The sequence below is a fragment of the Galleria mellonella genome, unplaced genomic scaffold, assembly GCF_026898425.1.
Source record: "Galleria mellonella isolate WM207_F2 unplaced genomic scaffold, CSIRO_AGI_GalMel_v1 utg270, whole genome shotgun sequence".
Taxonomy (NCBI): domain Eukaryota; kingdom Metazoa; phylum Arthropoda; class Insecta; order Lepidoptera; family Pyralidae; genus Galleria; species Galleria mellonella.
The window spans coordinates 1,731,398-1,747,886 of NW_026442062.1; the positions used below are offsets into that span (position 1 = coordinate 1,731,398).

Consider the following 16,489-nt stretch of genomic DNA (forward strand, 5'->3'; position numbering starts at 1 on the left):
TGATGGGAAAATGTAAGTTTTTTTTTATACGACTTAGCAAACAAGCTGGCGGCTCACCTGATGGAAAGTGATAACCGTCGTCTATAGACATGAGCAGTACCATGGACATAACATAATAGTACACACACATACTGTTTCGCCCATGATACCCCCCATACGTTGCCATTTCTGAGGACTCAGGTGTTATTCCTCTGTACCCTGTAAATTCACGCCATATCCCACCCTTCAAACCGAAACACAGTCATGCAAATACAACTACTTTACGGCTGACCCACGAATGAGACCTCTGTCCCATTTGTGGTATCTCTGTACCCAAGCAAAAGAATTTTGTACAAACTCTCTCTCTGGTAAAAATATAAAATAAAAGAAGATAAAATATAAAAAAATGTTTTCGCAATGTGTGTCACAGAAACCCAAATATGATTAAATTACATAAATACACATGTATATATAACTAAAAATACATAAATATATGAATATGAATGTACTAACTGAATTATATATAACTAAATAATATAAATATACGAAGTAAAAACTCGTAACACGTGGAAAAAATCAAGGCAAATTAGAGAAATAGGTAATAAGATTTCGCATGGCTCTTGAACGAGGCAAGAGAGAAAATAAAACAAACATTATAAAAAACGTTTTTCTTTTATCCCTAAATGGAATACGTACATTATAATCTAGATAATATGTAAAATGTAAAACAAAATGTCTGTTTTAGATTATTTTTCGTATCCAATTTATCTTATCTGTTTGCACCTTCACTAGACGGTAAAAATATAATGCATGCAGGCACACGAAGGCAGGAAGATCGGTTACATAAATTTATTCAAATTTTCACACCTACCAATTATTGCCATCGTATACATATTAGGTAATATATAGTAATATCTATATATTTTAATTATAATATTTATATATTGGTCTAATAATAAATATATTAAATATCTGTCATTCAATATTTAATGTCAAAATGAAGAATCCAATTGAAATTAATGGGTGATGTACTTTTTTCCCGCCATCAATATCCAAAAGAACATATATATATTAGAGCAGTATCTAATTATTTATCACTTAAATCAGTATTTAAGTGATAAAAAATTAATATAAGATCAAATAAAAAGGCTTCATTTGTACATTTAAAAACAGTTTTTGTTTATTTTTCTACCGCCTAATTATTATTTTTGATCACTCGTATAGTAATATAATAATAGGACAATTGTTTAAAATTGAAATTTCTAATTGGTTTATTTTATTCGCTCTACTCTTAACAATTAAATTAAAATATGAATACTTAAAAAAACTGACATGCGTACTTTTAGAAGATGACTGACGATATACTCGTAAGAAAAAAAAAATAAACCTTTGTCAGGCCTGAAATAAATTGGAATAGGGAAAACATTTTATCTTTCTCTTGCTGATTGCCGTATCATCGCCGGCGTGACCCTTATCTTCGTTTCCCAAAAGAATTTTCATAGCAAATGTAGTGTACAATAAAACAAAAAACCTTTTGCCATAGATATATGTACCTTAGAATATATAGATAAAGTAGCTTTATAAAAATGCTTCACAAGAAACAGGTTAACTTTTTCATCTATGTGTGCGTGAATAGGGTTACCATAACGTACATTTACTTTTCAGTATATGGGAGAAATTATATTATAATATTAAGTTGACAAATAAAAATTACACAAAATTCTTACAAATATATTTGAAAGAACAATAAACAGAACGTAATGGTTAGTACATTATTACTCATCAGTTCTAAACTAGGCATGATCAGGCAGTATTAAAATAAACTTTTACTCTAATTAAATATATATTAATAACAAAACCACGTGATATTACTAGTTTTCCATTTTTGTAATCCCGGCATAGAATAGACCACTCCTTCCTTTTTCCGTGGACGTAGCAAGAGGCGACTAAGGGAACTTAATGGTAGAAGGATAAGCAGCAATATCCCTCTTAAAACATGTGTAAAAGCCTAACTGTGATTGTCAATACGCTTGCCAAGCGTGGCAACTACTGGCAAAACTCCTCTAATAGGGGAAGGCTTATATTTAGCAGTGGACAATTAACAGCTAAAATGATGATGATGATGATAATAATAATTAGTTTGATATAAATTTGTACAAATATCAGTAAAGTCACATTAGATCGTTAATCTTCATATATGTATATTTATACTTTCATATATTTTAATGGAAATAAATTGCAAGAGGATAAACGATAAATAACGATAAATGTACGTTTGTATACATAACATTTATCCCTTTCTCGGTAATAAAAATAGAATACTGCGTTTTAAAACGCGAATGATTACTGATGGGGAAATCTTTTTATTGACACGATTAATAACTTCGAACGAACGAACTTCAAGCTCTGCTGATCACGTTGATGACCACTTTTGTGATGCATAAGCCTGGATGCATCCTATTGTAATACACTGAGCGGTTTTTATAAAAGAAATTATTTATTTTCAGGGGATTATGGTATATATTAGGGGTTATTTTATATATATTCAAGTGCTTACTACATTATTATATTAGTATATTATAGATTACAATCTAAATTAATTATATTTAACTTAATAATAATAATGTCATATACAGTAAAAGCTCCTTATACACGCTTCCTTTATTCGCGTTTTCATTATTCGCGGTTTAAAAAATTGCGACCCAATTCCTATATTCGCGGCTAAAGATTTCTATATTCGCGGCTCTAATCGGTACATATTTTATCAAAGGATTCATTTATTTTTTTATTCAAGCATTCTAGTGCTTGATAGCCTGAATGAAGAGAAAATTAGATAAAAAGCCAGTGCAGTGGACAGAAGCACGAAGCAAGATATTTCTAGAAGATCGAAAACAATGGTTACTAACGTCACTGTGAAATGATTACAATTTAAATTAATTCTATTTAACTTAATAATAATAATATCATATACAGTAAAAGCTCCTTATTCACGCTTTCTATATTAGCGTTTTCACTATTCGTGGATTAAAAGATTACGACCCAATTCCTATATTCACAGCTCTAATCGGTACATGTCATTAAAAAGGATTATGTATCTTTCTTAAACGCGTCGGCAAATGGACTAATAAAATAGTAAAACAAACCATATCACAACTACGCCTAAAGTACGTTGACAAATGCTAACGCCATATTCGCGGCATATTTACGGAATGTAATAAAGAATAGCGAATAAAGAGCTTTTACTGTACTATATTTCACCGTGTGTGCTCCGATATAGACCATCCCTTCCTTTCTATGGTTGTCGAAAAAGGCAATTAAGGGAAGGCGAGGGATGGACAGCAGCGTCCCCCTCTAAAAGCCTAACTGCGGTTACCAACTCGCCTGCCAAACATGGCAGTTACTGGCAAAACTCCTCTTATGAAGAAAGCTTATGTCCAGCAGTGAGCAGTTAACGGCTGAAATAATAATAATTACTGATCCATCGTAACGAATTCACAAGGATGGTTTCCAGAAGTAACTGCATGGAAATCGACCCGATATTTCACTAGCAAAGGCTCTACCAGTCCATATTACTATTTCTCTCTACACAAGATGTTAGAACAATACATTTTCATTGATATAATAGAAAGTAAAAACAAAGGGCAAGAAAGGTCGTTGACTGGCGATTCCGTATAGACAAGTGCAATATAGGACGATCCCCTACTAAATGGAGCAATGACCTCAAATATATAGGATACAGGTAATGCAGAAAAGTTCATTATATTCCTTATTATTAATATAAATATGAAAGTGTGTTTGTTACCTTATAGCGCCTTAATGGCTTATGGTATACTACATATGGGGTGGAGACGTATATCTTCTTCTTCTTTCTTCGTATGTATTCTTCTACTTTTATCCTGGTCAAAAAACATATTCGGACGAATTCATGAATAAAAGCTTATATGATATATCTTTATATAATGATATTAACGTAGATTAAAAAAAAAAAAATAAAGCTTATTAGATATGGCTTAAATGTTTGCGTATTGGTCACAATTTATTACCTTGAACTTACTTTGTTTATTTTTTATGCCAAATTTATATGATTTATTCTCGTATTGACTCTATGGGTGTTTTCAAAGGAGATTCCTTCTGCGAACGTATAGTATATTTACTGTGGAATAAACTCCCTACTGACATTTTCTCTAGAGACTGCAGTATGGAGTTTTTCAAAAAGGCTGTATTAAAGTTTTTTCAGGATCATCAACACTAGAGATGTCACGTACACCTCTAGTGTTGCGGGCGTCCATATGCTACAGTGACCATTTAAAATCAGATGGATTTCATACTTCCCCGCCGTCTTTGTGGTTTGAAATATCAATTTTCTCAAGATTACATAAACAAGATTATATAAACCTACTTTATTTTCACTACACATATATTGATATAAATACACACACTATATATATATATATATACATATATATAATTTACTTTATCATGGCCCAAACTACCATCGAGTGTCTCTGCACAATTTCAAAGTTGAGAATGCACAGCTTGAGAGTGTATTGTATTAAGTCCGCCTTCTGAGCCAAACTTACTGGTCATGAAAGTTCAAATAAATGAATAAACTTATTTTGCTTGCCTCATGGTGCCAGCATAGAATGGGCTAACCCTTTCTTTCTCATTGGCATCGTAAGTGGCGATTAAAGGAACTTGGTCGACGGATGGACAGTAGAGTTCTTTTTAAAACATCACTAAAATCAATTCGCCTGCCAAGCGTGGCAACTAGTATAACCACCTTTATGAGGGAGGCCTATGTTCGATAGTGGACAGTTATTTATTTATTTACACTTTATTATACCATTTATAAAATAATAAATACATTTAAATAATAAATATATACACAAAGATATATATATATATATATATATATATATATATATATATATATATATATATATATATATATATATATATATATAACTTGTCGACAATCCACTTGTCGACCATACAAGTCAACCATTAACCATGTACGCAACATTGGTTTTCACTTTGAGGGAGACTGTACAAAAGTTGTTTGCTTGGCCACCTCTGTCCCATTCGTGTTTCTACCGTGAAGCAGTTGTGTTTGCATGGCTGTATTTCAGTTTGAAGGGTGGGATATGGCCTGAATTTACAGGGTACAGAGGAATAACACCTGAGTTCTCAGGAATGGCAACGCATGGGGGGTATCATGGGCGAAACAGTATACTCTGTTATGTCCATGGTACTGCTCATGTCTATAGGCGACGGTTACCACTTTCCATCAGATGGGCCGTCAGCTTGTTTGCCATTCTAAGTTGTATAAAAAAAACTTTTTTTCGGAGAAAAAATTATATTTATTTATAGGTATGTCGGAAAATATTAGTACTGGACGCGACATGTTAGTAATACGAGGATCGAATATCATCATCATCATTATTTCAGCCATTATCCGTCTACTGCTGGACATAGACCTCCCCCATAGACTACCATAAAGGACGGCCATGAGCTACCTGCATCTACCGACTCCCTGAAATGCATTTGAAGTTATCACTCTATCTAGTGGGTATCCTACACTGCGTTTACCAGTACAGTGTCAACACTTAAGAGCCGATCGATAGGGAAAAAACCCCATCGGTTGTCGGTTCTTCGAGCTATGTGACCAGCCCATTGCCACTTCAGCTTGCTTATCCTTCGGACTATGTCGGTTACTTTGGTTCTTTTGTGGATATCCTCGTTTCGGATTCTATCACGCAAAGAGACTTCAAGCATAGCCCTCTCCATAGCCCGCTGAGAAATATGAATCTTTTTCAACTTATATTTCTTTAAAAATATTCAGAGCTCTCCCTGTAATGTACACTAATGACTTCGAACTCGGTCTGTACTGTATTGCTTACCTAAGTAGGCACGTATTAAGCTCATGTTTGGAATTACACAAGCGAACAGTACATCGTTATGTTAATTGTGCTACACACATCATCAATACTCAGCGAAATGGTTGTTTGAAATTTAAATTTGCTAACTATTCGAGAACAAAGCAGAACCAACGCGGACGTCATTTATTTACAATAATTGCCTACCATTTTAACTAGTTAAAAAGTAGTAAAATTGAAAAAAATAATTTATTACTTTACAGATACCAATGTACTCACCAAATAACCAAAAATAGAAGACTATAATAATACATTCATGGAAAAGTAAAAAAAATAATTTTTACACAGAATTGCATGTTTAAATTCTGCATAATTTGTTACCGCCCTGCGCAACTTTGATGCAATACAATGAAAAAAGTCCGTCTTCTAGCTAGCTCATCTGCGGCATCATTACCATAAGATCCACTGTCCATTGGAGGATAACCTGATTATTGGAAGACGTCTTATCCAATGCTTGGTGGCATTCGATTTTATTTGTCGTTTAAAATAATTTTGTGTTAATTGAAGTTGGCGTTTTTCTTAGTGTAGCATTGTACTTCTTTCTTAAAGCATTCGTTCTCAGCTGTAATTACATTTCGAATAGGCGCTAGAAAAAAATGACTATTCAAAAATGTTTCTAATTAAATTTACTAATGAAATATATTCATATTAGTTGCGAAGCAATAGTTATTTGTTAATACCACGTCTTGGATGAAGTTATTTAATATTAAATTAATTAATTGTAGTTTATTTTAAAACTAACATGGCCAGATATCTCTGTGGTCCTGGCATAGAATAGGCTACCCCTTCCTTTCCCGTGGGTGTCGTAAGAGCCGACTAAGGGAGGACGAGGGATGGGCAGCAGCGTCTCTCTTAAAACATCTCTAAAATCTAACTGCAGTTGCTAATCCGCCTGCCAAGCGTGGCAACTACTGGCAAAACCCCCCACGGGGAGGTTTATGTTCAGCAGTGGACAGTTAAGGGCTGATATGATGACGATGATGATGTCTAGATAATACTTAGTCATATTAATTTTATAGTTTAAAAGTAATTGATTTTTTTTTTTTTGCGAAATATAATTTTATTTTTATTTACTAGTCATTTTAAAACATTTATACAAAAATGTATAAATGTTTTAAACTCAATTTTAGATAATGTACACTCGTAAATTATCTAAAATTAATATTACTCTAGGTACTCACCTAGAACCACATTTCCAAACTTTCTCCATATACTCGTAAAGTTTGCGGAATTTATATTGTATTTTCCTGTATTACATAGTTATTTACATTCCATTTGTTAGGTTTCATCAAAACTGGTGGTCTACCATGAAATGAAATTTCGAATTTTCGGTTTCAATTTCGTGTTTTTGTTTGTAGAGAAATCAACCCAGTAAATCGAGTTTAACATTTTGTTCATTATAAATCCTGTCCTAATAGTCCAGAGGAACGATATTTTAACATTTTTAATAATTTTAAACGGCATGTATTATGTATTTTTAACATCAAATTTCTGTTTCGTTCGTCCCCGAAATTTCGGAAAATATTTCATGGTAGGCCCCCAGTTTCTAGCTTAAATTCAGAAACCTGAGAGAAATATCTGATATTAAATATGATTATTAAACTTTTGAATTCAAATTCAAATTATGATTGTCTGTTAACTTTTTAGGTGATGAATTGTTATCATTAATTGGTAGATAGATTGTTCTCCCATTATTATTATTATTTATTATAGCTTTTTATCCACTTCCGTGGTCCCCAAGGGTAAAAGCCACCTCCATCTTTTTCCACTTCTCCTTATCTATAGCAATACTTGTCCAGTTTTTTCCTGCTGTCTTTATTATGTCATCTGCCCATCTCTTTCTTTGCCTTCCAACATTTCTTTTTCCTGCTAGACCTCGCCATTTTGTTGTTTGGAGAGTCCACCTTTTATCTTTGTACCTCACTATATATACTATATACTCACCATATAGTTCTCTCATACATTACCATTCCGTCCGAGACCGTCGCTCCATCTAGTGGCGGGTGGTTTTACAGTGCGTTACCGAGAGGGAGACTGTACAAAAGTTATCTGCTAAGATACCTGCGTCTTACTTATGTTTCTGCCTTCAGGCAGATGTGCTTGTATGGCGATGTATTAGTTTAAAATGTGTGATGTGGTAAAGAATTTACAAAGTATAGACACAACGTATGAGAAGTACCATAGAGCTGCTTCTGTTTCTGTGATCTCTATGGTGCTGTTATTATTAACATAGGCGATGATTACCACTTTACTTATACAATGACTTTCTATTAAGTGGGCCTTCAACATATCTTTATATTGTAACTAGCAACCCGCTCCGGCTTCGCACGGGTGTAATGCTGATACTAAATAGCGCCGCTGGCCCAACATGACATTACGACATTACATTAGAAATCTCTAAAATATCAATATTCCTCTACTATATTATGCATGTATTATACATATAAACCTTCCTATTGAATCACTCTATCTATTAAAAAAACCGCTTTAAAAACCGTTGCGTAGTTTTAAAGATTTAAGCATACATAAGGACGGACAGACAGCGACTGCGATTTTGTTTTATGCTATGTAGTGATAGTAATAGTGATATAAATTTCCATTTAATGGAAAAGTAATTTAGTTTTGTTGACATTAACACAGAAATACGCTCTAAATGTTTTTAGTAACAAAGGAAACTTTTAAATCAATTAATCTAATTTTAATTTGTATTATTAAACATAAGTAGACTATTTCGTAAGTAAATATTTCAATGTAAAAATGTCTAAGATTCTCGAAGCTAGTCGAGAATTCTCGACTAAAATACACAAAAGGTAATCCGGTATTTTTACAACAAAATATGAGCAGACTGTCTTTTGTTAACCATCATCATCGTATCAGCCTTTAACTTTTCACTGCTGAACATAAAGCTCCTCTCTCATCCTCCTCATCTCGTTTACGGGTTATGCTAATAGTTGCCACGCTTGGCAGATGGATTGGCAACCACAGTTAGATTTTGGAGATGTTTTAAAAGGCCACTCCTTCCTTTCCCGTGGGTGTCGTAAGAAGCGACTAAGGGAAGGTGAGGGATGGACAGCAGCGTCCCTCTTAAAACATCTCCAAAATTTTATGTCAATAATCTGTTAAAATTTCCTTTTTTCTTTTCATTTAAGAGTTCCTTCTTATCGATGCAACTAATTCATGCATTCTCTTCCAGCCAGTTTTATTCCAGGCTATATTTTTGACCGCCCTATATACCCTAGTGTTTCTTTTGTTCTTAAAATTTCCTCTATAATTATAAATTATATATATATTTTTTTAAAAATTTATTAAATTAACAATAGCTATCATATTATTTATAAAGTTTTTATTTGCAACAGTAAGTTTCTCATACAGATTATGTTCTTGAAGAACGAAACTTCATAATACAAGTATCCTTCTTCCTGTAATAATGTTATTTAAAGTGTAATAAAGTACATTTTATTTCACCGTTCAAATTAATAGTTTGTTTATATTTTCAATAAGTTCAGTTGCGAGAAAACTGTACTTAAAAGCACTCTTTTATATATATATACGCAATCGGGTCGTGTTAGACCGATATTTACAGATAAATAAGACCTACATAGCTACTTCTTTATTTCCGACGTTTCGACGTGGATTGTACCACGTCGTAACCACAGGTATGTAGGTGATGTATATCTGCAAAGGCTTTTACGTTACGTTAAGCTCTGATTGTGTATTTAACCACTTAAGCATTTCGAACGAGACCCTCTCGCGAATCAAATGTGTTCCGATTTGCGCAATCCCGAGTACCTCTCGCCACTTATAAATATTATGTTTATATTATTATCTCGAGCGATACATTCTCGCTCGTTTGTATTTCATAGAGCTTAGTGTATACTTATTGTCTGCTCGTTCGGATTTAGTGCGTGCGCCAGTTGACCTCACTTCACAGAAGAACCCTCGCAATAAGTGGTTAAAATATGTGTAAACAACGAGAAAGTTTAAAATTAACAATTGGAATCTTTTTTGTTCTAGCCGTATCTGTGTCGGTGGATGTATGGACTCTGGTGGCGATATCTCTGGAAAGGTACTTCGCAATCTGTCGTCCGCTCAAGTCAAGGAAGTGGCAAACACAATGTCACGCATACAAGATGATAACAACTGTGTGGATGTTGTCAATAACACTAAACTCACCGATACTGATAGTTTCGACACTGCAACCAATGAGGGGCAATGGTAAGTAACTTTTTAATATATTTAAGTAGCTCTAGCAATAGGAATTTCCAAAAATGAGAAAAAAAATCGCAGTAGTCAGTCCTGAAAGTCTTTACGATATTTTAAAACTGTCTTTTTTCTACTGCAGAGCTGATTTGATACTAACGTATAAACTAGAATATATAGTATATATAGATAGAGCATTGAGCCTCAAAAACTTGCTTTTTCTCAGTTAATTTTCAAATTAATTGAATTGTTTTTTATCAGTGTTCTTAATACTTACGCATAAAATGTATCTTGACGTATTATTTAATAAATAAAATGAGTGTTTACGTGTTAAAAAGATGCAGAAATTATAACATAAAATAAGAATAGAAGTTATAAAAATTAAATATAAATTAAAATTCCTTATAATGAAAATTTAAATTGAATTACAGCACTGTTAATAGTTAATAAGATTATATGAAGAATTCGTAGCAAAAATAATTTAATTAGAATAACGATAAACATATTTTATAGGAGACGAGAATTAACGCGATCATTTAGGTAAATTGTGATAATTTAACTGAATTATATATAATTAATAGTCTTAGATTATATACTATATACAGAGCATCGACCTCAAAAACAGATCAACTTTTTATCAGTTATTTGTCAAATGCTGTATACATACACATAGAATGTATCTTGACGTATTATTTAATAAGTAAATTAAGTGTTAAAAATAACGCATTAAAAAGATGCAAAAATTATAAGACAAAATAAATATAAAAGTCATAAAGGAATCACTCGTAACTATTTATCACGCAAAATTGTATGAAAAAGTTGACCCGTTTTTCTCGAAGTATTTCTATGGACACACTCTATCTATATAATCTAAAAATAGAATATATACAATAATATACAAGAATGGATTATATATGTTATTTTGCTAATAACAAAGATCCAAAATGTTATTGTTAGTCACAATTTTGGACTTAAAAATCTACTATTAGTGAAAATGCGTTATAATATTGTTACTTTAAAATTCATTTATCAAGCACGTATCACCAGAAAACAAGCATTCTTTGGTGAACTCTCTTGAATACAAACATTCTCTGGTGAACTGGCTTGTTTGGTGAACCTGCTGAAACAAGCGAAAATTTATTCTTGCCGCAGTAATTTACACATTTTATGTCTTCTTAAAACGTGCCTTCAATTGTAAATACTGAATAAAATTGCAATACCGCAAAATATGCACGATTAAATCTATTTTAATACACATAATGGTAAGAATGCTATTATCGGAGTATGAGAATAACCAATACGGAGAACAAAGCATAATCCATCAATACAAGAGAAGGACAAATAAAAAAGAATTGTACAAAAGATGAAGATAGAGTAATAAACTAAATATTTTTATTGTTTTCATGAATGGAAACTCGTTCACAGCTGTAGTGCTAAAACTTTATTTAAAAGTAGCTTTGATCCGCGACATTATCTGCATGACCTTGATGTTGATTGCCGGGATTATATAGTAGTTCATGGCCTTCTCTACCCCAAGAAGTACTTCTTGGTATACCAAATTTCATAAAAATTGGTTGAGCTATTAGAACGCTTATAGAAAACAAACAAACAAACTTATTATGACATTTATAATATTACTAACGATCCAGCCCGGCTTTCTACGACCAGATAGAATATTCTAAAATAATAAATAGCCCGTTACCTGAGAACTGGTCAGAAGCCGGACTCTTCTCCAGACCTTAATATATAAACATAGACATCTCGCTTGACGAATACAGCTTAGTTAATATAATCTCATCATTTGTATATGCATTAGACATTTCCGAATGCAATATCTTTCTACCCTCCTTACCTATCCATATTCCCTATCAAATCTGGGATCACATTGGGGGGTAGATGTACAAAATCAGTCTGTAATCCAACTGCGCGTCGAGCTGATCAAGTTCCGCTAAGATCACGAATAAATCTCCACCAGTTGCGAATTATTCAATCAGCCACGATCTCGGCGCAACATACAGTGTTACTTAAGCGAATCAACAAGTGTTGGATAATTTGAAGATAGAACAAGAACGCGTACAAAAGACTTACACGCGGGGACTACGTGAACTAGGTTTGCCCCTCTTCTTTTTATACAACACAGCTCGATATTCCAATACGTAATAGCTATACATATGTTAGGAATCAATGATATTAGAGTTCGATGATTATCTGATACTAAAAGCACTAGGAAACAACAAGACAAATAACAAATTAGTAAAATCGAACCGATAAGACATTTACCAATAATCAGATTATCTTCTAGTCTTTAAGAGAGCATAATGGATTTTACGGTAACGATGCCGCAGATGAGCTAGTTAGAAGAGTATCTGGAACGAAAGTAGCAGGCCCGTATCTACTCCTTTCTCTTTAGTTCACACAGTTTCGAACATGGATTCGTCAAAGGTCTACTGATATATAAGAGTATAACTAAAGATAGACTCAGGCAACTGATTGCAGATAAAATCAAAATTGGCAGTGCCAATGTTGAATCAGCGATTGTCAAAACATTTATTTAAAAAATTAAAAATATTAACACTTACATCCATGTATATTTATGAAGTAGGAATATTTGTTAAACAAAACCCACAATTTTTTACAAAACTTTCGAATATGAATAAAGTCACATCAAGAGATCCCACAATGTTGAAACTGCCCATCTGCAGAACCACACTGTATCAACAAAACTGTGATATAATGACTATTAAAATATATAATAAAATACCAAAATCAATAAGAGAACTACCAGTAAGTCACTTTAAATTACGGTTAAAAAAATGGTTACTGGAATGCAATTTTTATTCAATAAATGACTTTTTAAAAAATTAAATGAATGTATGTAAATGTGTAATTAATTTGTATTGTATGACATCTGTTATATTATTGACTTGTTATGTATTTGTTTTTGTTTAGTTTGTATTTGTATTTGTTTAGTTATGCTACCATTAGTATGTGTGCGGCTGCCAATATTTATGGATTGATCCTACTAGGCTATTAATATATGTAAGCCACTAAATTATAATACTAAATTTGCATGCCTTTAGATAAGGCGAAATGTGTAGATCTATTATATTTAAGACCATTATTATTACCACATTTCTAGCAAATAAATAAATTATTATTATTATATGTAGATAGTAAAACCCTTAAAACAATGATAGGGACAATAACGGCTGACTGCTTCTTAAATTGCCACTTATACACAATAGGGGTCACAGACAGCCCTCTATATCGTGACTGTTTTAACGCTGAAAAAAGGGATGCTCACGTAATCCTGAAATGTGTAACTGTGGTGCCTCAACGTTCACAAATTCTCAAAACAGTGAGTTTGCTCCGTGGGGTATTGCCTCTGTAGATACCAGGAAGCTTCTGTGCTTCTGGGAGAAGCTTGACTGACTGTATTAGCCATAACTCACGCATACAACGGGTCAAAGGCTTAAATTCAAAACAAACAATCATCAAAAAATCATTCCTCTTTATAATATTAATATAGACTGAATTTTTTTATACAACTTAGAATGGCAAACAAGCTGACGGTCCGCTTAATGGAAAGTGGTAACAGTCGCCTATAGACATGAGCGGTAACATGGACATAACAGAGTATACTGTTTCGCCCATGATACCCCCCATGCGTTGCCATTCCTGAGGATTCAGGTGTTATTCCTCTATACCCAGTAAATTCACGTCATATCCCACTCTTCAAACCGAAACACAACCATGCAAACACAGCTGCTTCACGGTTGAAACACGAATGGGACAGAGGTACCCAAGCAATTGACTTTTATACAAAGTCAGTTCTTTTAATTAATAATAAATATCATATTACTATTTACTAATTATTACTACTCTATTTATTTATTACAATATGTTTTTAATTGTTAATATTATTCACAAAAGCGACCAAGGTCTACCATGAAGCATAATTTCAAAGATCCGGTTCGAAATTTTCGATACATATTTTATCGTTCGCTGAAACCTTAATGTCATATTTAAATTGGGCTCGTAGATGAAGACTTATAATATTAGATGCTCAAAGAGAAATTGAACTGTCTAAACAAGTGAAATTATAATACCACTGCGATGGCATTTCAAACGAATTTAATGTTCATGTAACGCATATTTTGACATTAAATTTATGTGACAAATATGTTCAGTTTCGATATTTTATGGTAGGTAAACTGATTCGATCAATGTAAATCAAATACGCCTATCGATAATGCATTGGTTTATAACCAAATTTTCTGATGTGAACCGACACATAGAATATTACAGAAGTAACTTATTCCCTGCTAATTCGTTTGCGTAGATTCATAAAATAGGCTTTTTTTACAACACATGGGACAAACGAGTGTACGGCTCACCTGATGGTAAGTGACTACCGCCGCCCATGATCACCCATAACACCAAATGCATTGCAGATGTGCTGCTGGCTTTTTAAAAAGAAATACACTCTTTTCTTGAAGGTTATAATGTCGGTGGTACGAAGGGAAATCAATGAAATAGATCAGGTGGCTTCTAGATGGCGTATTAACATTAAACATGCACCAAATTTTAAGTTAGATCTTTAGAAAAACAACTATATAAACCATATCTTATTAGGTGCAGTATTTTTTGCGCATTCCGAAACAAATATACAGACAAATAGACAGACATGCAGTTACAATTTCTAAAAATTGTTTTAGCATGTACTTGTTATGAACACTCATATATTTTTTTCTTAAATATCTCCTAAATAGAGACATGGTTTAGTTAAAATTTTGTTACATTGTTAAGATGAACATACAGACAAAGTTTAGGGAATAAACTTGTCAACTATTCTCTTTCCATCATCTTTTATGATTACATAATATTCTATTGTATATATAATATTTCCAGCTTTTGAACTAAAACTCGACAAATTCACTGTATTGTTGTTCAATGATTTATTTACAATATTTGTAGTATTAATTTGGCTGATGAATATCTGACACTAATTACCAGATATTCATTACAAGCTACACGCTTCGCTGTATTGATAAATGGATAGATATATAATTTATTTGCATTGCAAGCATACAGATAATAACAGACATAGGTACATATGCAAAAATAAAAGAAAAAAATTAAGTATTGTCCTAGTCTTTGTGAATGAATCTAGTTAAAATATTATACACAAATAAAGATTATATTTCAAAACAAACAAGTGGCTTTATTGGTTGAAGTATCTCGCTTTACTAAAGCTGGTGGGTAAGAAATGATAATATTACGCTTTTTGTATCTTTTTTGAAAGTGTTTGTTTATTAACTCTTAGTGTTGTAACGACTCAATCAATTGTACGAAAAATTATGTGTAAAACTAAGCCTAAAAAGAAAATAAAGACATTTTATTTCGATCTATCAACATAATTTAGGTCTGCGTGACCTAGAATCAAGTCGTGTATAAAATCTCCTATAATTTGTTTCTTACATGCTTTCATTTTTTTTTTACATAATTAATAACATAAAAAAATCATATCACAGTCACGCGAAATAAGTCACCGAAATGGCTAATTCTTACTTATAATCAGTATTAATATAATGTTCACTTGCATTATAATATTATATGTACTTTAGTCGAGAACACTCGACTAGTTTCGGGATAATCCGGGACCGTCACACCCGCTCATGCCTAAAAATGATTCCGACACTAGTCGAGAATTCTTGACTAAAATACATATAAGTTCATCCGCTTGTTCTTGCATTAAAATATGATATACACTAATATTATACATTTGAAACTGAATTTGTTTTATTTTTATTGTTTATTACTTCTTGCCATCATAATGGTTTTTTTAGCATATATGATATAAGCTACTGTTCCAAGTCGATCGACATTAACTCATTCACACTAATGAAGTCGCATGTAGAGTTACCTCATTATTCATAAAATCTTCAAACTTCTCATAACCCTATGTTTTGTCATTTCCTTTTGCAATATTTCTCAATTTGACACCAAAGGGAGACTTTATACAAAAGTCATTTGCTTGGGCACCTTTGTCCCATTCGTATTTCTACCATGAAACAGTTGTGTTTGCATGGCTGTTTTTGATTTGAAGGGTTTTTTTTTTGTGGATGATAATGGAATGTTAGCCCCCCCGCGCTATCGGTATACACTGTCGGGGCACCAGTGATGGAGGATAGGTGAGGATGAAGTAGGTCAGATAGCCAGCCCATCGTGACGTATTCAACAAGAATTGTTTACGTTGGTTTCCAAGGGGACCACGTGGAGGTCGACCTAATAAGGCATATTGCTAGCAATAGAGCTGTCAAACTTCATTGCTAACAATCCCTTTCCCCCCAACGGTTTGAAGGGTGGGATAT

General features: G+C 32.9%; 1 protein-coding gene across 1 annotated transcript in view; it reads left to right on the forward strand.

Moving 5' to 3' along the window:
* The window catches only part of LOC113509136 (cholecystokinin receptor-like), an 87,367-nt gene that overhangs the window by 31,215 nt on the left and 39,663 nt on the right, over window positions 1-16,489 (forward strand). Inside the window, exon 4 of the mRNA XM_026892438.3 lies at window positions 9,930-10,130. Coding sequence (XP_026748239.1) covers window positions 9,930-10,130 — 201 coding nt within the window. The remainder of the gene's footprint in view (window positions 1-9,929; window positions 10,131-16,489) is intronic.